Source organism: Gastrolobium bilobum, unplaced genomic scaffold (genome assembly GCF_033153095.1).
Source record: "Gastrolobium bilobum isolate Gb01-03AN ecotype WA unplaced genomic scaffold, APGP_CSIRO_Gbil_v1 utg7917, whole genome shotgun sequence".
Lineage (NCBI taxonomy): Eukaryota > Viridiplantae > Streptophyta > Magnoliopsida > Fabales > Fabaceae > Gastrolobium > Gastrolobium bilobum.
The window spans coordinates 78,892-100,758 of record NW_026898898.1 but is presented as its reverse complement, the minus strand read 5'-3'; the positions used below and the strand labels follow the sequence as shown (position 1 = coordinate 100,758).

General features: G+C 35.4%; 3 protein-coding genes across 5 annotated transcripts; all 3 read left to right on the top strand.

The window, feature by feature from the left end:
- The first annotated feature begins 335 nt into the window (after positions 1-335).
- LOC133285165 (putative glutamine amidotransferase GAT1_2.1) lies at positions 336-1,970 on the top strand. Its single transcript, XM_061482351.1, has 4 exons — positions 336-423; positions 575-1,305; positions 1,400-1,606; positions 1,725-1,970. The coding sequence occupies exons 1-4, from the start codon at positions 336-338 to the stop codon at positions 1,968-1,970; spliced, it is 1,272 nt and encodes a 423-aa protein (XP_061338335.1).
- Positions 1,971-4,071: 2,101 nt separating this feature from the next.
- On the top strand, positions 4,072-7,075 carry LOC133285192 (pentatricopeptide repeat-containing protein At2g37320-like). 2 transcript variants are annotated; one of them, XM_061482381.1, is made up of 3 exons: positions 4,072-5,849; positions 6,604-6,689; positions 6,772-7,075. In XM_061482381.1, exon 1 carries the CDS (start codon positions 4,164-4,166, stop codon positions 5,685-5,687), a length of 1,524 nt encoding a protein of 507 aa, XP_061338365.1. In that variant the 5' UTR covers positions 4,072-4,163; the 3' UTR covers positions 5,688-5,849; positions 6,604-6,689; positions 6,772-7,075. The 2 variants fall into 2 exon arrangements, with proteins under 2 accessions (XP_061338365.1, XP_061338366.1); XM_061482382.1 differs by having other exon boundaries at positions 6,604-6,693.
- A 229-nt stretch (positions 7,076-7,304) lies between these two features.
- Positions 7,305-18,299, top strand: LOC133285164 (LEAF RUST 10 DISEASE-RESISTANCE LOCUS RECEPTOR-LIKE PROTEIN KINASE-like 1.4). Of its 2 annotated transcripts, none has more exons than XM_061482349.1 (4): positions 7,305-8,566; positions 16,677-16,712; positions 16,787-17,107; positions 17,205-18,299. In XM_061482349.1, the coding sequence occupies exons 1-4, from the start codon at positions 7,825-7,827 to the stop codon at positions 18,128-18,130; spliced, it is 2,025 nt and encodes a 674-aa protein (XP_061338333.1). In that variant the 5' UTR covers positions 7,305-7,824; the 3' UTR covers positions 18,131-18,299. The 2 variants fall into 2 exon arrangements, with proteins under 2 accessions (XP_061338333.1, XP_061338334.1); XM_061482350.1 differs by lacking the exon at positions 7,305-8,566 and adding an exon at positions 11,313-11,699.
- The last annotated feature ends 3,568 nt before the right edge of the window (positions 18,300-21,867 follow it).

Genomic DNA, 21,867 nt, shown 5'->3' with positions numbered 1-21,867 from the left:
AGTAAACCCTTTGAAACTTTTTTAAAAAAAGAAAAGAAAATTGAAACCCGTGAAAACTGTGTAACACAACATACGCGGAGCCACGGCAATGTTTCCTTGATTTTCTGTCACTCTGCGACTCCAACGTTGTCTCTCTTGTGTATATATCCTCTATAATATCCACTAGTTGTTACTCACAAAACGGTGAGTTTCATTTCATCTCTATCCTTATAGAATAAAGCCTCATTTGAATATATATATATATATATACACACACGATATACGTTTAGTTCTTCATAATCATTAGTTTTTCTTCGGCAACAAATCTTGATACAGCGATAACGCGATTATTAACAATGTCTTCCGATCTCTCTGTCATTCTCCCTCGTGTTCTAATTGTATCTAGACGAAGCGTTCGCAAGAACAAGTTTGTTGATTTCGTTGGTAAGTTTCATTTCCTTCAACGCTTTTCAATCAAAATTAAGTTTTTCTATATATCTAGCAGTGCAACATTGCAAATATATATATATATATATGTATGTGTGTGTGAAACAGTGACCCTTTTTGATAAAACCTGTTATTATGTGATTTTCAGGTGAATATCACCTTGATCTTATAGTAGGGTATGGCGCAGTACCCGTCATTGTTCCTCGTGTTTCTGGGGTTCATATGTTACTGGATAGCTTTGAACCAATCCATGGTGTTCTTCTATGTGAAGGAGAAGACATTGATCCTTCTTTGTATGAACAAGATACCTCTGGTCTTTCTCAAGAGGAGTTGGAAGAAATAAGGAGGCTTCATGCTAGTGATACAGCCATTGATACAGAGAAAGATTCAATTGAATTGAGCCTTGCCAAGCTTTGTCTTGAAAGGAACATTCCCTACATGGGAATCTGCAGGGGATCACAGGTTCTAAATGTTGCATGTGGGGGTACTCTATATCAGGATATAGGGAAAGAGCTTTCAAACAAGTGCCCTGAGAATCAAAGGGTGATGCATATAAACTATGATGATTATGATGGTCATAGGCACGAGGTAAAAGTGGTTGAAAACACCCCATTGCATCATTGGTTTAAGGATTCTTTGGAAGAAGGGAAAATCGATATTTTGGTTAATAGTTATCACCATCAAGGTGTTAAGAGATTGGCACAACGTTTTGTCCCAATGGCTTTTGGCCCTGATGGTTTGATTGAAGGGTTTTATGATCCAGATGCTTATAATCCAGAAGAGGGTAAGTTTATTATGGGATTGCAGTTTCACCCTGAGCGTATGAGGAAGCCTGATTCAGAGGAATTTGATTACCCGGGATGCCCCTTTGCTTATAAGGTTTGAACTTTTAAGATCAACTAATTTTTTATGATTAGTTAGAGTACATTGAATCGTTGAGTTTAACATTTGAAATTTCATGGAAACTCTGCAGGAATTTGTGAAGGCTGTTATTGCTTATCAGAAGAAGCTGAATTGCTTAACATCTGTCCAAAAGCCTCCGAAGCTTAACCAGGAAATGGAGAACAAAAGGAAGATTATAGTTCGTAGTTTCTCACTTGCAAAAAACCTCTACAACGCTGGCCGTGGGATGAGTTCAACCAAAGAGTCTGAATTGGAAGCCGGGGCAGAATTTCTTGAGGTACTACAACTCACAACCATTTTGAAAGTTTTCCTCATTTGTTTATTTTATTTGGTGTTTGATCATAGGAACATGAGAGTTTTAATGTACTAATATAATTTTTTGTTTCAAATTGCAGTCAAACACAGCCTTGACTGTGCAGCAAGAAAATAGGTTAAAGCAAATGGGTGCAACTGTTAGAAATGCTGGGTCATACTTAGAGAGACTGAAAATGAATGAGGAAAGAGAAAAAATGGCAAGAAATGTGATGGGGAAAATGTCGGTGGAACAGTTGTCTGAGCTTTTGTCTTTTTACCACAACATGGGGCAGATTTGTTCAGAAGTATTGGAAAGAAAGATACATGGCCTTGTCAATGACTTATAAGTTGGAAGCATTTGTTGTCAATGATTTTTGTTCTCTTGCCGGTTTGACCATGCATTATATGTTGCAAGTTAAATGTGTAACATTGTTGGGCTCAATGAATCTTGGGCGAAGGGACCCTCATCTTATTCCCTTTTGTTTGAATGTGTCACTAAATTTTTTGTCTTTTCGGTACCTCTCCAATGTAAAGAAAAGAAAAGATAGCCACTAGTTTTGGATAAAACTAAAAAGTCTAGGAGTCATGTCCGGTTTCTTTAAAATTGTATATTGTGCATTAGTCCCTTCATGTTTAATAAACTGTTCAAATCTTTCATCACTTGCCCAGTCTTAATGACTTAATATCAAGAAAGTGAGAGACATAGAAGCTAAAAAACGAGCTATCCTACTTCCAACTCTTAACATGAGAATTATGTATTTGCCTAAGAGTTAACACCAATATAGTACTAACTTCTTCTTTCTTCTTCTTTTTTTGAAAGGGTACAATGTTTCACATCATAGTGATATAGGTTTGGTATTAACGTTGAAGATTGGTTTCAGCCAACAAATTAAAGCAACATAAATCCTTAGTTAATGGGAGATTCTGATACATAGCTATTAAGCACTTAGTCAAGATGACATCAACTTTCTCCTGTAATTTATGGAATGATGCGTCAGTTAAAATATTCCCTTCTGAATTTCTAATTACCACACTCTCAAGTTTATAACAAAACTGATGCATCAGAATTTAGTTTATAACAACCTGGTTTAAGGGGAATCCATAAACCACATGATTCAACAATTGAGCTATTGGATTCTAGGGACCTAGAATTTGCCATCAGATTTTCATCCTTATTATACTGATCTACACTTTTAACGAGTTTGGCCACACGGTTGCATATTCAAAACATAATCAACCCTCAATCCTCAGACTAATTTAAGCATAGATTCTTCACCAAAACACAGTCTCTAATCGCAGGTATATGTTTAGCAATTGCATCATCACAATGGCATCTTGGACAAATTAATAGTGGGCATTGCACAATCCTTGTAACCAATTTCACTCTTAGTGGGCATTGCCATGTTATTGATTTCTTGTCTCTTTTCTTTGTATGATAGTAAATTAATGTTCTATTGTCAACAAGGTGGGTGTAGTTGGTTAAGGATTAAATTCATACATAAGAGTGTGAATTTGAATTTCGCTTGCTGATATGAGAACATCATGGTCGGATCTTATTAGTGTTCTCTAACCCCAACAAAATTTTTATTCTTAAAAAAATAAAAATCTGAGTCATTTCTCTTTACCTTTCTTTTTATGGCCATTGTACGTCTTTTTAATTTTTTTCTTAATTTCAGTTAATGCTCTATCATTTTATTTATTAAATATTTTTAAAGTAATTATTTTTCCAAAACGATAAATAAAATAATTTCTTTAAAATGGAAAATAAATTGTAGTTGAAAAAAATAAAATATAAACTAATTTGCAAATCAAATTTCACACTTGGGACACCTAATTTTGTTATAAAGTTTGCGTAAAAAAAAAAACTATTCGCCTACCAACTAAAAAGTTCATAATTCTTTAAAAGGGAAAAGTGTTCATTACATAAATTTAATTTTTTTTAAGAGAGTTAAATACAAAGAAGTGAAATCTATATCTTTATTTATTTATTTTTGTTTTTATTTTTTTCAGTGGAACCCATAACTCTTTTTCTTTGTCTCGCTCTTAAAAGAATATAAATTTGTGTCTTTTAGAAATGGGAAATATTAACCTCATTGATAAGAGATAACAAATTTTTCTTACACACTCAAAAAGGTGTGGAGCCCATTTCAATTTTTTTTTTCTTTCCCTGTACAGTGAGACCTACATAAGTTTGCAAGTGTGACATGAGATATTTTATCTCCTATTGCATAAGAAAATACAATCCTTTTAGAAATACACACTTTTTCTCTTTTTTAAAATTAAAAAACATTTGGGAAATGAAGAAAATCCGATTGGTTCAATTCAAACTTTTTTTTATTTAAAATTCTTTGAAAGTCTGAAATGGCCCATGAAAACACGATGTTAGTCCTGTCTGGCTGCGCATATATTCAGTCCTCCAACAAGAAATTTGTAAGGTTAATGAATGGCAATAATTTTCTGAATTTAATGTCTGTTACTATGTTTTTCTCAATATGTGTCTCTTTCATGTTTCACTGGCATGAGGTTTGGATCCCATTAGAATGCTCACAGCACTGTTCCCTCCAAGGATTCAAGCAATGAATGCACTCCTCATAAGGAACCCAACTTCTTGTCTTAAAAACCAAATCTTTAGGCCTTTCTCTTCCCACAAATTGGTACCCAGAAGAGCAAACAAAGGGTTAACTAATGCACTAAGAGTCCTTAACCTTGTATCCCCCAAAAAAAGTGGTACTGATATTGAGAATCGTCGAAGTCATCTTAGGCTCATTGAGGACATTTTGGAAAACAATGCAACCAACCCTCTTGGTGGCAATTCAGCTACTTTGAGGACTACAACTGAAATTACTATTCAGTCCTCTGTTCTTCAGATGGAACAAGGGTTGGGAGTTGATGTGTGCTTCTTGTCTCATGTTGTGAGTTCATGTGGGTCCAACCGAGACCTTTGGGGAGGTATTCAATATCACTGCTTAGCAATAACAACTGGGTTCACTGCCAATGTTTATGTTGGAAGTTCTTTGATTAGCTTGTACAGTAGGTGTGCCTTGTTGGGTGATGCGTACCGAGTGTTTGGTGAAATGCGTGAGAGAAATGTAGTTTCATGGACGGCAATTATTGCTGGGTTTGCGCAAGAGTGGCGTGTTGATATATGTTTGGAGCTCTTCCATCAGATGAGGGGTTCAACATTGAAACCAAATAATTTTACATACACAAGTCTTCTGAGTGCTTGTATGGGCAGTGGAGCACTTGGGCATGGGAGAGGTGCTCATTGTCAAATAATTCAAATGGGATTTCATTCATACCTCCACATTGATAATGCTCTCATTGCTATGTATTCCAAATGCGGGGTAATTGATGATGCCCTGTACATATTTGAAAATATGGTGGGCAGGGATGTTGTAACATGGAACTCCATGATTTCTGGGTTTGCGCAGCATGGGCTTGCACGAGAGGCAATTAATCTCTTTGAAGAGATGATAAGGCAAAGTGTTAATCCCGATGCTGTTACTTACCTTAGTGTCTTGTCCTCATGTCGGCATGGAGGTCTTGTCAAAGAAGGTCAAGTTTACTTCAATTCCATGGTTGAGCATGGTGTGCAGCCAGGACTAGACCATTATTCTTGCATTGTAGATCTTCTTGGTCGGGCTGGTTTGCTTCTGGAGGCTCGTGATTTCATCCAAAATATACCTGTTCATCCTAACGCTGTAATATGGGGTTCACTACTCTCTTCCTCTAGGCTTCATGGAAGTGTTTGGATTGGCATCCAGGCTGCAGAGAGTAGGTTATTGTTGGAACCAGGGTGCTCTGCAACACTTCAACAGCTGGCGAATCTGTATGCAAGTGTAGGTTGGTGGAATCAGGTAGCACGAGTGCGAAAATTAATGAAAGACAAAGGTCTAAAACCGAATCCTGGTTGTAGTTGGATTGAAATCAAAAGCAAAGTCCATAGATTTGAGGCACAAGATAAGTCACACAGCAAAATGCCTGACATTCTTTTGATAATGGATAATCTGATAGACCACATGAGTAGTTTAAGCCTTCAGTCTCAGATGTCTGAGGAATGCTAACTCCAATGCTGGGGCTTTCTAGCATTTCCAGCATTGACTTGCAGGTTTGGCATGGGCAGAAGCAGAGGACAGTCATTATCTGGTTGGTGAAATGTTCATAGATGACAGGACATTCAAGGTGCAATGCAACCAATATGGACCGTTTGACATTCCATATTTGTTGTAAGTACACTAATGCTCCTTGTCCTTATCAGGACCATAATCATCACTCTTTGTAGAGTGACTGGGACAGAAACTTAAGAAAGCATGATATGGGTTCTGTCCCATTGGCAAAGTGGAATCTCAAGTCTCAACCATTTGACTTCTATCCACTAATTCATCCTTAAAGGATGACAAGCAATTATCATCTTGGCAAAAGAAAAAGGGAAAAAAAGACTTCGTTGACATTTGATGCTAATATCTTTAAGTGTCACCTTGAGGCTGACATGCGTGGGAAAACAATTGAATATCGTGTACACGATGAAACATTGCATATGTAGAATATTAATTTCATGTTGTTTATGCAAAATCCCTTTAAGTAAACGTTGCAGGAGGTTTGACTTACATCATTGAGAGAATCTGAAGTTTTTACTTGTTCTATAACTTAAATTGCCAAAAGTTTTGCTTCACGGTGTATTGGTTGTTTTGTAGTTCTTTAATCTTTACGCTTAAATCTTGTTGAAATGAGAGGTGATTGATTTTAATGACTATGTTCATGTATACCTCTTGTATTATATACTAATTTTAATAGTATGGATTTCCCAATAATTTTGGATTTGACATGTTAAATAATAAATTATTATTACCTGTTTTGTTATTTCTTTTATGTTCCTAGTATTTCCTGTAGTATTGTTGCCCTTCAAGCATTATTTGTTTGCTCTATTCTTGTGAAAGCTCTCTCTCTCTTTTTTGTCGTTAGTGATTAATTTTTGAATAGCAGGAACTGCAAGACAATGTCAAATTTGTTTCTACTGTATTCAAAACATGCCTGCTTGGAAAGAGAAAGTGTACCCCTTAAGTAAGGTAGGTAAGTGATCTATATTTTTAATTGAGAGAGCTATTCTATTCGCTTGATTGATCATCATACGTTCGTCTTATGTTACAGGTGCCATGGTATTAATGGTTGGAGCACAATGGCAATGATTTGGGAGTAAATCTTGGTGTGATCAAGCCATCCCTATTTACTGAGTAAGAAATCTTGAGATGGATGAAAGGACTTTTAAATAGCTTGAAGAAATCCTGACCATGATTAATTTATACGGGAGAGTGGAGACAACTAAAATTTGTCATAATAATAATAATAATCTTTTTTCTTTGTTATCTCTTCTTATTTTTTATTTTTTATTTTGTTAGTTTGAAGGGCAGGAGCCCACAAACCTTTTATTGATAATTCAATGAATTATCATTATTTTGGGATGAAAATGGGATAAAATACAATATTATATTTCGGTTTTTATACTTGAAAAAGATTTGCAACTAAAATATTTCTTTTGAACATTTCATCATAATTTTTTTTTTAAATTAAATATATTAATTTAAACACTAAAATGTAAAAATATGCAGTGTCAACCATTTTTAGCTTATTTTCGTTTTTTTTTTTTTTTGGTATTCATTCAGGAGAACATTTAATCCATCAAAGCAGGTTTCTTTTAGCTTATTTCTTAAGAAAACAATTGTTTTTTTTTTTTTCTATAAAAAAGAAGTTATGAAAAAATTATATTGTTTAAAATAAGTTAATTCAAACACGCACTCAGACTATAGACCAAAGCTAGATTATTTTTCTTTTGCAGGAGTAACTAGGAAATTTAGGTCCTAACGAGGGAAATTGGGCAAGAGTAACAGAACAAATAACTTAGGACTTAATTGGTTGACCTGGACAAATTTCGTTTCAAGTGAGCAAGCAGACTCATAAGGGCATGTCATAATAAAAAACTGAAGTATCGAAGAAAACTAATTGAAGTTATTATGATTTGTATACGCTGCATAAGTCAATTTAACAATCCAAAATTTTCTACAAGTCACTATTACTGTCACTTTCTTTGAATGGATTTTCTACATTACAAATTTTGTACTAGATTTGAGTCACATACTGTGTTTCTCTCTTTCAAGCGTTTCCCAAGGTTAACATTGTTGCAGACATTTTCTTTGCGCTCTCTGAATGGCTTACCTGCTTATTCAGATAATCCTCTTGATACTGATTCAGATACCTCCTTTTTTAAGCTCCTACGATTATTATAGAGGCTGTGCTAATCTGTTAACTTGTGGGGATATAACAAACATTGGTTTTCCCTTCTGGGGAGACAACCGTCCAAAGGAGTGTGGCCACCCTCTGTTGCAACTGACCTGTCTTAAAAACATAAGCTACATAACCATCAAAGATGTCAAGTACCAGGTTTTGGAGGCCAACCCGGATGAACATACTTTGAAAATTACCAGAGTGGACTACTTGCAAAACTTTTGCCCATCAAAACTTGTCAACACCACCCTTGACACTGAGCTCTTTGTTTATGGGTCAGACTACCAGAACATTACCCTCTTCTATGGTTGTGCTGCTTCAAGTGCTTTCCGCTCCCCCACTGGATTTCTTCCTTGTGTCTCTCTTGATGAAGGTGCTTATACTCAGTTCGGGTCTCTAGGTCCTCCTGTATTTTGCAAACAAAGTGTGGTTGTTCCAGTTTGTGTGTTTTCGATTGATATTAAGGATTTCATCAAAATACAAGGGGCAATCAAGGATGGATTTCTAGTGAGATGGATAGCAGGTATTGAAGAATGTGAAAAATGTAAAAAATCAGGTGGAGTTTGTGGTTATGACATGGTTTCAAAGCAACCAATCTGCTACTACTGCAAAGATCAATCTTGTTCTAATTACTTACCAGGTGCCAAAGTACCTCCACATTCAGGTATTTCTAAGATCATTGCCAACTGCATTTTCTGTATGGGACAGTTTGAGTTTATGAGGACCAAGTTTTGTGCTCATCTAAAGTGAACATTTCATTTAATTTGCTTCCATTTTAATTTTAATTTTTTTATTTTTTTTTTGGTGGTGTGTTTACATTTTAATTTACTTGGTCCTCCTAATTCTTCCTTATGTCTCTGCTTCTTCTTTTTGACTGACAAAACCACGTGTTCCAGTGGTTGAGTTTGACTGTAATCCGAACCCCTCCCAACTACGGTTCTTTGTTGCGTGGCTAATTCAAAGTATACATTAATGTTATTCCTTTCATTTGGCCCTTGGTAGCTTTGAAACTAAAGATATTTTGGTTTCTTGTTCCACACGACATCTGGAGGCCTTTAGTGTGAAGAGTAGAATAAAAGGCTATGTTTAGAAATTTTAGAGAAAATGAAATGAAAGTTGAGGCAAAATAGGGACGAAAGAGATGGAATAGAAAATAATTGTTTTTCACACTTGCCGACGCAACATTGAACAGTTGTGACTGATGAAGGCATTCAGTAATTCTAATGTAAAGCCTCATTTTTCTCCCAGACTTCAGAAATAAATTATCTACCACTATGACATATTTCCTCAAAATTTGGAAGTTTCATTAATTTATGATGATGAAATTGAAAATTCATGTCATTTGTGACTGAAAGTCATGTTGACTAATTATGATACTTGCGAAGTCTCAAATTGTATGAAAAAAGCCTAAATAGTTAGGCTTAGTCTTTTCTTTTTTAAATAACTAATTAAAGTTAAAATTCTCTTTCAAACATCATCCTTTTACATCCAAGTAGCTTCAACTTTTTGGTAAAAAGCTATGCTAACTATGGATTCAGATTTTTATCTTCTTATTTTTTTTTTTGGTCATTTTTGGAATAGATATATGCATTAGAAAGTCGTTATCTAGGCTTGAATGTAAACTAGCCTTCTTTTATTTTATTTTTTTGTACAAGAAGAAAGTTTAAGTGGGGTTAGACACCGGTATCCCACTAGGGTCAGGGAAGACCCCCCAACATCTTTGAGGATTTCTGGAAGGAATTACATATCACCCACCAACAAAGTCCTCACATCGGCCAGCGGGGTTTGAACCCACGCCCTTGAGGGGTATGGACCAAACCCTTAGCCAACTGTGATCACCTTTGTCGGGAAAAACTAGCCTTCTTTCATATTATGAATTTAAATCATTATTTGAATATTTTTTATATTATTTAGCTGGAGTTTTAGATTTAGACTTTAGTCTATAGAATTGAAAAATAATCGTAAGAGTCGGCTCAAATGACAATATGAATTCCAAAAATGAATGAACTTCCAAGATAGGACAGGTTCTAATTCTATAGAGTATTTTTGCAATCAAAGTTGGATAATTATCATAGCATTCGATCTGGGATTAGTTTCATACGAGTATTGGTCTCTTTCCCTGTGCGGATCATGGGAATATCCGGGGATGGTCAAATAAAGTGTCATCGCTGCTCAGCACGCATTGTGTGGGTGCAATTGTTAATTATTTTTTTATTCCACGTGTATGCAAGCGGAAGATTTTCTTTTCATACTCGCCGAATGGCCATCCTCACAATTCCTATTTGATCAATGTTATTTTTACATTTTTTTTTTTTTAATATTTCCATTCTACATATTTATTTTATAAAGAAGAAAGAAAGAGAGAACTCCTTTTTTTATTTGTTTTTCCCTTAAAAAAAGGTATAGAATAAGAGTGAACAAAAAAAGTTTAGGAATTAGATTTTTTTATTTCATTAAGCCGCTAGCACATTGACCCTTTCTACTCTAGCTTCTCCAACTTGTCTTTTAATTAGGCATCAAACAAAATATTTTGTTGATACATAAAATATAAAGCACCAAAACTTTAAGTGATTTAAAATATATAAATATTGGTGTCTGCTATAGAATTTGCATTAAGATTTAAAAATGTAAAGAAAGATAATGAAGTTTATTAAGAGACTAAAGGTGGTCAACAATGGACCATTCTTCTGGAAGCATAATTTTGGAACGTTGAAATTAGACAAATTGAAAATCTAGAATACTAGCTAGCTGATGTGTATTAAACATTATATATACGACTAAGCTAAGCTCATTTAATCAATGCTATATTGCCGTTTCTCTCAGGTTTTCCTAGGAAACACGAAACTGTGGAAAATTTGCATGCTTTGAAAGTGAAACTAGTATTTGATTATAACTCAATTCCCAATATAATCATCTACGCGCAATTTATTCATATTTAGTATTTATCTTCCTTAGTCCTCTCGGTTCCACCTTGTACCCACCCTGTTCTTCTCATCACTTCTCCTACACTTGTTTCTTTTTTCTTCTTTCTTACGGTGCAAGAATGAAACCTCTTCTTCACCCATCTTCCATTTTCATATTCTTTCTCACTTTCATCATATCACTCAATATTCCAACATCACTTCATGCGGATGGTGATAGCCAGTACTATTCAGATTGCAGTACTAAAACTTTTAGCTGCGGAAACACTATCCCTGCAAACCTCAACCTCGGGTACCCTTTCTGGGGAGGAGAGAGACCACAGTATTGTGGTGATCCTCACTTTGAGCTCACATGCGACAACAATGTCCCCAAGATCAACATCAGTTCTGTCACATACAGGATTGTTGCTTTGGACTCGACCACACGGAATCTCACACTCGCCAGGGACGTTTTTTCGACTAGTGATCCATCTTGTTCAGATGACTACAAGAACAACAGTACCTTTGATCCCTCTTTGTTTAAATATGCTGATGGGGTTGTTAACGTGTCGCTGTTATATGATTGCGGTAATGTTGTTCCAACAAATTCGTATATGGTTCGAACCTGCAATAACGATTTTCTCTACTACGCTCCACAGTTTGCGTACTTGGGAGTTTGCAGCAGCACTACTGTTCCCATGTTTAAAGAACAGGTGCAAGCTCTATCTACAAACCTCAATACAAATCAGGACGTATTAAATGCAGGTTTCGCGTTGCAATGGATCGATAATAATAATGAGTGCAGCACATGCTCGCGTTCTCAAGGGGAGTGTGGTTATGATGGAGGATTATTCAAGTGTTTTTGCAAGGATGGAACAAATTCGTGTAGAGACTCAGGTATATATAATATATGCACTCATGGTTGTTGATTTCTCTGAGTCCTTGTTTTTTTTATTGGTAGTAAACTCTACTAAACATGGCTTCTTTGTGATTGAATTAGAAGCCGTATTATATATAATTATAACAACACCTGTTTTGCTAACAAGGCAAGAGAAGAAGGTCGAATATCTGATCTCTGAATTGTCTTGATGGATTGTTTAGGAGTTTGTAGTTAATCACATGCATGTCGATAGGGTTAACATGCCTCAACCCTGCCTATTAACTGTTAATGATTCTTTCCCCCCAACATCTTTGCGCCTGAAGAAGACCGGGTCAGCAATTGCTTGCTTGCAACAGAACGAAATTCCTGATAACGTTTGACTTTTTTGGGATGCGCTGAAGAATTCAGCCTCCGGACAAGTTCTTCTGTTGACCATTTCATATATAGTTTTGACCAAACCATTTGGTTTGGTTCATTCTCATGCTGAAGTCATGCACACGCCTCATCCTCTCATCCTGATGTTTTCACATCTTTAATGGGTCCAAAGTTTATTCAGTCTTTGAATTGGATTATATATGCAGCCTGATTTTTGGCACAATACGTAGAACGGAAACTGGGTCTCAAATATTTTAATTAGTTTTATTATTGGTTAAAACGTGTCACGCCTCTCTTAACTTTTGATGTGTTCATGAGTCATGAGTAAGCTTGAATGAATGGTTAGGCATGAAGTTTGGTCACCAGCAGCCTGAACTGTTTGACTCCGAGGAACAACCCTTGAATTTCTTTAATGTTTATCAGGATTAGGTAATACTAATTCCAACATAAAATATGAGATATTTGGTGCACTGTTGAATGATTAATAGGTCACCTAAAATCTTCATTTAATTTGCATCAAAAGTACTGGTGCACTTGAAAACTCACCAAGAACACCAATAAGAAGCCAGTGGCATTTGGCATTTCCCTCTTCCATTTATTTATTTCAGTATCAAATATTCTGTCTCCCCACCAAGCTATTTTTTTCTGAAGATGCAACTTCTTCACCTAGGCATCTTTTTCTCATTCTTAATCATAACCATCATCCTAAATCAAATCCCAACATCGTTTTGTGCTGATGATGCGCAGTATCTAAAATGCAGTTCTTCATTTGATTGTGCAAATCTCCAAAACCTGAGCTATCCTTTCTGGGGATCTAGTAGACCCCAATACTGTGGCCACCCAGCGTTTAAGCTAGAATGCACGGGGGAAGTAGCAAGGGTTACCATTATGTCAGAGAGTTACAGAGTTCTTGAAGTCAGTGACTCTAGTTATAGACTCAAAGTTGTAAGAACTGACTATTGGAATAATACTTGTCCCTCTAACCTCAGGAACACAACTATAGGATGCACTTTCTTCGATATTGGTTCGGATTCTAGGAACTTGAGCCTCTACTATGGTTGTCCTTCCCCTCCATTTTCTGTACCACAGAGCTTTTCCCCTCAGTTTAATTGCAGCATCAATGGAACTCAAATGTTTAACTATTTTGTGATGGAGAGCATCCTTGAAAATGCTGACACTTCTGTCTCATTAAGTGAAATAATGGGAGCATGTAAATCTAGAGTCATTGTTCCAATTTTGGAGTCAGAAGCTAAAGTGATAGAGACAAATTCAACAGTGGAAAATCTGAAGGTTGCTCTTGATAACGGTTTTGGCGTGGAGTGGAATGCAAACAATTCTTTGTGTGATGAATGCCAAAACTCTGGGGGGAACTGTGGTTATAGCCCTAGCTCAGGGGAATTCGCTTGCTATTGCAGGGATGGATCTTTTCCATCTTCATGCAGATCAGGTGAGTACCTGTAGTGTATTCTGGTTTTGTTCCTGTTAAGAGTTTTAGGAATCCATTGCTGCTTTGGTCTATATAGCAACCTAGATTTATTAACATCTTCAGTTTTCATGGATCATTTCCTTGCCATGAATTGCCTACCTGTAGAGACAAAGAAGCCTCAGTTTTCTGGTAGTCGACTTCTGTGGAAAATGTTGCAGATAGAACGGTAGATGTTGGTAGAAATAAGTAGCTTTAAGTAGTTGTTCAGACTCCACATGTTGATCTTCCTTTTAAAATAGGGTCAACGGTCAAGTGTCTGTTATTTAAAAAGATATGAGTTGTGTCCTTTAATGACTTACATAAAGTATGACTGATGATATTTTGTGTAAATCTAATTTTTTTTTTTTTTTACTTTACACGTCAGCGATGTGACTGGGAAAAGAGAAAAAAAAAAAGAACTTTTCAGATTTACACAAAATATAACCTATCTCATTTAAAATGATATTTCCTTTTCCCTTTAAAATATGGGTTGCCTTCTTTGACTGCAATTAGATTTATTCCTCCCTTTTTATGGGGTCCAGTAACTCTATTATATCTTTCGTGTGTGCAGTAATATGTTTCCATCTAGAAAACTCATCAATACTCTGCTTAAAAAATTTTCTTTATCATTTTAAATCCAAATCTAGGGAAATTATCTACCTGTAGTTACATTTAGGCCCTATACCCCACTACTAAACAGAAACCAATTTTCAGAATTTGGCAGTTCTTTATCAAATATCTACAAATAATTCCTCCTTCCTGACATTGGATCTGTATTTCCGCTTGCTAGTGCGAAATTTACTATATTAAAGTACCTTGAAGAAGTAGAGTAGGTAACCTTTACTGTAAGGCAGGGGAGTCATCACTTTTTAGGTTCCAACCCGAAATTACAAAATGCGACAAGATGTCACCTCCTAGTTGGTCATGGAGTTAGAGAATTTCAAAGCTAAATATTTTTCATACAGTCAGCAAAAAGGAGTTCAACTGAGCAAAACAATTTCAGACATAAACATGAGATAATATTTATGAAGCTTTACTATGAAATTTTTTAAGTCAATAAATTTTAGTTGCAAGTCTTAATCTGTACAAAAAAAAAAATTGGGTATAGGATTAATGCCCCTCCAAACATCACTTTAGGCATCATAGTCATAAAGTGTGTGCTCTCTTTGTTTTTCTTCCTCTGTCTGTGTGCTCTCTTCTCTTTCCTTTAATATCTCTTAAGTTTCTGGAGAAAATAATTGCATGAAGCTCCTTCCCTAAATCATTTAAGTGACCACAAAGTTAAACTTGACAATTGATGACATATATATTTAAATGTCGACATTTTATTCTCCCAATATCATTTTCTCTATTATTAGAACTTGGATTCAAAATAAATGTAGGGAAACAAGTTCCTTACCACACATAAACAATTGCTATTCAATATGTTCTGCCACTTCCCCCAGCCTTTTCTAGTAAAAGAATCAGACACACTTACTTCTGAACCCACCAAAACGTTCAAACCATGTGTTCCATAGATTGTAACTCGCAGCCATAGTTCTAGATTATTTGAACAACATCCATTCAACCTCACGAGTATTTTATTTTGACCATAAAATATTATCCCCTCAATTTTATATACATATACCTCATGACCATCCCCAACAAAATATTTCCCACAAACTAATAAGAAAAAACGCATTTGGCTGCCCAAACTCAAAACTTTCAATTTATATTATTTTTTTCCTTCTTCTCATGTCTTCAAAGTCCAAGTCAACAAAATTCATCTTCATGTTTTTCTTTTTTCCTCTTCTTTTATGTTCAGTTCGTTCAAACATGCATAGAATCATAGTTCGCACGAAAGCCAACAACTCTTTTATGGTCGCCACCTAGACAAACCCAAACGAATGAACTACAAACTATGTTGACCCTCTCTTCCCTTACCATCATCATCATCACCATCTTCACCTTCTCTCTCCACCATACGACGTCGTTGCCCCTCCATGCATCACTTTCTAGTTGCCACAACACCACCTTCAACTGTGGCAACGTCAAAAACCTTTCCTACCCTTTCACCGGCGGTGACCGCCCCTCTTTCTGTGGGCCACCACAGTTCCTCTTAAGCTGCCACAATGGTGTTCCCGAGTTGAACATCTCGTCGGTGAGTTACCGAGTCCTTCAAATAAACTCAGTGACTCGCAACCTCATTTTAGCACGATTAGACCTTTGGAACGAGACATGCACACATGAGTACCTTAACTCAACTTTTGATGACATCAGCTTCAGCTATGGTTCAGGGAACCAGAACCTTAGCTTGTTTTATGGGTGCAAACCCACTTCTGGATTTACCAAAACTCCAGTTAACTTGTTTCACTGTGAGAGTAATGGGTATAAGAATGATTCTTATTCATTGGTTGGTCCTTTTCCTTTGGACCCGGTTCTTGGTGTTGTTGAATGCGATGTTCGTGTTGGGGTGGCAATTCGTGAAGAGCAGGTTGATAGGCTTGTAGAAAACCGCTCTTTGCTTGCGGAGGTTTTGATGAAGGGCTTTAGTGTTAACTATAGTAATCCTTATGACACTGAGTGCTTTGAGTGTCTTGGCTCTGGTGGCCAGCAGTGTGGGTTTGATTCTGATTACAATACTACTATTTGTATTTGTGGCAACAGGTTGTGTCCACCTCCAGGTATTCCTTTTTTTTTTGGTTAATTATGGTGTCTTGTGGAATTTTCTGGTGATGATGTAAAACTAATGGTTTTAAGGATTATTTGTTTATGACTAAAAGTTAAGAGGTTGTTGTGGTCCATAGACTTGCATCTACCTTATTGTATGCTAATGATGCTTTCATTTTAACCCGAACCACCTTCCCAGCTTCCATTTGTATTTTGCCAGTTGGCAGCTGATGATGACCTGTTAAATGGTCCACTTTTATTTTGTACATTTTAAGGAGATTCATATTGGTTATCAGTTATCACTTTCTTCAGTGACTTAAATTTGCAGTTATGTTAAAGTGACAAGTTCACCCATTCGGTTAAGGAAGAAAATGAGGCGCATTAGTTTCCTGTTCATATCTGGAACTGAGACTTGCTAACTACCTTTTTCTTCATCTCTTTTCTATCCTTATCTCATTCCTTGTTCTGACATCTTCCTTTTTTTTATATTTTTGGAATGTTGCAGGTAAAAGCAGTAGCAGCAAAGTAGCTATTGGAATAGGTAACTTTCATTTTGTTAATTGATAGAGTGAATTTGGGAATAAAATTTTACTAATGTCTAGCATATTATGCCAGGCGTTGCTGGTGGAGTTGCAGCCCTTGTTGTTGGCATTCTTGGCTGTCTGTACTTTGTGAGGCAACGAAGGAAAAAAATTGTGGAGCAATCAAGTGGCAAGGACTTCTTCGTGCCTCCTGTAAGCGGAGACGCTGTTACCTCTACAACTGTTACGTCTCAAAGTGTCTCTTCTTACACTTCTTCAAAGACTGGCTCGGTGCCACCAAAGAGTTTCTACTTTGGTGTCCAGGTGTTTACCTATGAAGAATTGGAGGAAGCTACCAAAAATTTTCACCCTTCTAATGAACTTGGTGAGGGAGGTTTTGGCACTGTTTACAAAGGTAACAAGAAAATTCTCCTCTGTATTCTGCCAATCTCTTACATAATTTCCCATGGTTTCTGTTTTTCATAAACTATATCTTGTGATTGTTTAATCAGGTGAACTCCAAGATGGACGTGTCGTTGCCGTGAAACGCCATTATGAAAGCAACTTTAAACGTGTTGAGCAGTTCATGAATGAAGTTCAAATCCTAGCCCGCCTTCGGCATAAGAACCTGGTGACACTCTTTGGATGCACCTCAAGACATAGCCGAGAACTTCTCCTTGTTTATGAATTCATATCTAATGGAACAGTGGCTGATCATCTTCAAGGAAAAAGATCACAATCCAATTTTGTCCCGTGGCATGTAAGATTGAACATTGCAGTTGAAACAGCTGAGGCACTAGCCTACCTGCACGCATCAGATGTCATACACCGTGATGTTAAATCCAACAACATTCTCCTAGATGATGAATTTCGCGTGAAGGTTGCTGATTTTGGTCTCTCGCGGTTGTTCCCAAATGATGTCACGCATGTGTCAACTGCTCCACAAGGAACTCCTGGTTATGTTGACCCTGAGTATTATCAAGTCTACCAACTAACAGATAAAAGTGATGTTTATAGCTTCGGAGTAGTCTTAGTTGAGCTTATATCATCATTACAACCTGTGGACATCAACCGGCATCGCAATGATGTGAACTTGGCTAACATGGCCATCAGTAAAATTCAGAGCCAAGAGTTGCATGAGTTGGTTGATCCATATCTTGGATTTGAAAAAGACTATGCTATAAGGCGGATGACAACAGGAGTTGCAGAATTGGCTTTTAGGTGTTTGCAGCAGCAGAGAGAGATGAGACCCTCCATGGATGAGGTGCTGGAGATCTTGAGAGGAATCAAGAGTGATGAGCTTGGTGCACGGGAAGCTGAAGTAGTTGATGTTAGGACAGATGAAGTTATACTCTTGAACAAGGTTCCTTCGCCGTTTTCACCAGATTCGGTTGTTGATAAATGGGTTAGCGGCTCCTCTGCAACTGATTCCTTATAGCTTCTAAGATATCATTTTCTTTTGGTGAAGACCTACTAGAATAGACAGTAAAAATACGGTACTGGTTTTAATGAGCTAGATCATAAGTCATAGCCTTCCCATATCTCTAAAATATTATCTTTTAAACTTTAATTTGCGGCTTGTATGTTATGATGTTGATAGTGGTGGCTATGAGAGGTTGAATTTATTGTTGATCCAAAACAGGTAATATATACAGGGGATAGAGAAATAATATATATTTGTTGTGTAAATATTCCCATATATTAGTTGCTTTGATGTACTGAAAAATTTACATAAGGTGACTGTTCAAACTTTTTGTTATACATATATGATATATGATTGAAATGAATGATAGGAAAATAGTTGAATCAGTAGGTACATGACTAGTGCTGAATTTCCCTTATTTTACTACAGCCGAGGGACATGCTAAGAAGAACAGCTTAACCACACATGCACGGCCCTGAGAGTTCTTAGGATTCAGGACAACATTGGCAGGTAGTTTTGGATACTGTATGATGCATATCCACATGCATGTACATGTAGTGGTGGATATTTAGGCCATCTTATTTAGCTCGTGTTGTGCTAATTACTTAACAAACCAGGGGCTCTTACTGAACATTTATCAGATGGTTAGAGTCCATATTTTAACTGTTAATGCATTTGTGATTGTGGACTTATACATTTGAAGTTGATATCCTAGTTTGGAGCTTAAGGTTTTGATTTAATTACATTACGTGTGCTAGTTTGGAATCTATTCTTTTATTTCTTTGAAATCTAGGTTTTTAAAAATATATTTGATTAGAGAGAAAAAAAAAATAGTATTCTTTTGGTTAATCACATAAATTCGCCTCTTAAACCCTTGGTCCTAATTTCGCTGGGTGATTATAGAAAGCTCTATTTTATAAAACATATCAGAAGATAGAAATATGATAATTGAAGACATCGGAAAAGCTAATAATAAAAAGGAACTATTAATGGGAAAGAAACCTCAGCAGAAAACAACCCACCAACCATACAAATGAAAACAACTAATCAAAAGTGTGGACAAGTCTTGATAAAAAGAGACAAGAATAAAGATGAGATACGAAATTAAGGCTCGTTGTTTTTAAAAACAGCTTTTTAGTTTTCAGAACAAAAAAACTCGTTTGGTAAGATCTGTTTTGTAAAAAAATATTTTGAAAATTATAACTATTTTTTTGTTTTTAGAATCAAATTTAGAGAACATGTCTTAGTTGTTTTTGTTTTCTATTTTAGTTTTTAACTTTCAAAAATTTAAAAATATAGAAAACAAATGTTTCCATAACTATTTTACAAAACAGTTTTAAGAACAAAAAAAACCAGAACACAATCAAATAGACGCTAAAAAGTTTCAAACATGGATTGGGATAGGATTAATTTGTTAGAATTTTATTTTATGGGCAATATTAATTAATTAGTTTTGTATTTAAAATTAATCGGGTTAATGGATATTTCAATATTATTATTGTAACTAGCTCATTGTGATCACATTGAATTGAGCTTCTGGCATCTGTTGTTATTGGGCCTAGTTGGGCAGCAGTGTAGGCTTTAGTGTGACCCTGGTTTTCCATGATGGGTGGACCCAGTGGACACAGACTCTTTTGTTATTAGCTAGGTCCCCTCTCTAGCCTATAAATATTGGAGTTAAGCTCCATAAGCCATCATGCTCCCATCGCTGAGGCTGCCTTTATCGAAATAGGTGATAGAGAGGAAGATCTGGCATGTAGTCCCTTTTCTCTTTCGACTTTGTGATGATCCAATAAGGTACACACAATCTCAACTTTGATTTCATATTGTTTAAGTATTTTATAATCATATACATGATTCAGGGTTAAAATATTTCTATCATTTGGTATCAGAGCCTTATGTATATGATTATAGGATCCATGTTGTTGAATGGAATCAAAGAATTTGGGATTTTTTTTATGCATTATTTCATGAATTTTTTTTTGTATTGAATTAAGAAACTTAGGGTTTTGCTCTACACGTCGAAATCTTTACGTTAATATTTACTGAGTTTTTGTTAGCTTCAATTAGCTATCCGACCTAAGTTTGCTATAGCTACAGTACCTTCATTCTAACATTTAAATGGCATCTTCTTCTACGTTGTTAACCCTTTATATTTCATTTTGTTGGGTTATTTAAAATACTTTGCGATAAAACATGGTTGCATGTGCTTGTTAGTGAGATTAAACTTCTCATTATTGTTTTCACTTTTTTGTTAGTCTGTCGTTTTTACATTTTTTATTTTATTTTTAGTGAATTGTCGTTTTACCATTTGTCTTGCGGTATACTTTGTTAGCTATGAGATCTTTATTTTTATTTGTCTATGGCGTACGGAAGTAACGTAGAAGAGAATGAAATGGATTAATAAATTTTAGAAATATGGAATTCCCTATAAATTACGTTCAAGCTATCGGTATCCAGAAATTGGAGAAGGAAGACCTATAATAAGGTAGCTGGTGTATCTGCAGTATTATGTTAGTGGTTGGTTTTCTGTTACTTTGACAAGTTGATTTATTTATTTATTTTATTCAAAACTTTTGAAGAAGTCCACGGAAGTTTTGTAGTGAAAATTTGTTTGTTTGTTATAATATAATGTTCCATTTTTTAAGTTCCGATTTTCATGGCCAATTTCTGTTTACTTGAAATGTTTATCAATAGATATATCGTGGGCACGATTTTCAAGGCAAATTTCTGTTTACTTGAAATGTTTATTTGTTTTATCAGTTCCGATTTTCAAAGGCATGATTAAATATTTTACCGTTTGAACATATACATCTATTAGTGCCAAAATAATAGATGATCCAGGGTATCAAAATTTGGTATTTGTCTTATTATATTAAATGTTGTGTCATGGCCATAACTGTTACATACTTTTTCGTGATATTTGTTGCATGATATCAGTTACTTGAAGTAATATTCCGTGGAACATAACCATTAGTGTTTTGTTTAGTGGTTTTACTGTAAACCCATGATATTAACTTGTATGTTAGTGTATATATAGTATCACTATTACTGTTCCGCTTTTCCGTTTTTTGTTTTGCCAATTCCGATTTTCAAGGCACGGTTTTTTATTTCAACAGAAACTTCTTGTTATATAAATAAATTAACAGATTATTATATTATTTTAACAAGAAACGATTTTTTCGGTATTTTACACTCAGGGAATTGAACCAGACGTGAAATATTTCTATTCATATATTTCTAATGACATATCACTGTTCATATACCTTCTAGATAACCTTCATCGTGATATAATACTACTGTTCTTTTTTTTTACCGTTTGAATGACATATGACAATAGATATCTTGATCAATGACATATAACAATAGATATCGAGTTATTATATTGTTATTATAGTTGGTATAGGGATGTTATATTTGGTATATTGTTATTGAGAAATACAAGTGTTATGTTATTATATTGTTACTGTTCATATACCCTCTGTCCACAGTACCGTTTCGGGATGTTACATATGATATTGTTATTATATTTGGTATATATATATATATATATATATATATATATATATATATATATATATATATATATATATTTAGGATATATCTATTCTGTTAGATATATATATTTTTACCGTGATATTTTTTGTTGTTGACTGATTCAATTTAGTAGATATACTTCTTGAATCGCATCGTCATATTTGTTTGAAAAAGATATATCTTACTGGTGTCTAATAAATATATCAATTCCGATT

Coding starts and splice junctions, on each gene's coding strand:
- LOC133285165 (XM_061482351.1), top strand. CDS start 336: ATGTCTTCCGATCTCTCTGTCATTCTCCCTCGTGTTCTAATTGTATCT. Junction 424..574: donor CAAGTTTGTTGATTTCGTTG/GTAAGTTTCATT, acceptor TGTGATTTTCAG/GTGAATATCACCTTGATCTT. Junction 1,607..1,724: donor CCGGGGCAGAATTTCTTGAG/GTACTACAACTC, acceptor TTCAAATTGCAG/TCAAACACAGCCTTGACTGT.
- LOC133285192 (XM_061482381.1), top strand. CDS start 4,164: ATGCTCACAGCACTGTTCCCTCCAAGGATTCAAGCAATGAATGCACTC.
- LOC133285164 (XM_061482349.1), top strand. CDS start 7,825: ATGGCTTACCTGCTTATTCAGATAATCCTCTTGATACTGATTCAGATA. Junction 16,713..16,786: donor CAAAGTAGCTATTGGAATAG/GTAACTTTCATT, acceptor ATATTATGCCAG/GCGTTGCTGGTGGAGTTGCA. Junction 17,108..17,204: donor TTTTGGCACTGTTTACAAAG/GTAACAAGAAAA, acceptor TTGTTTAATCAG/GTGAACTCCAAGATGGACGT.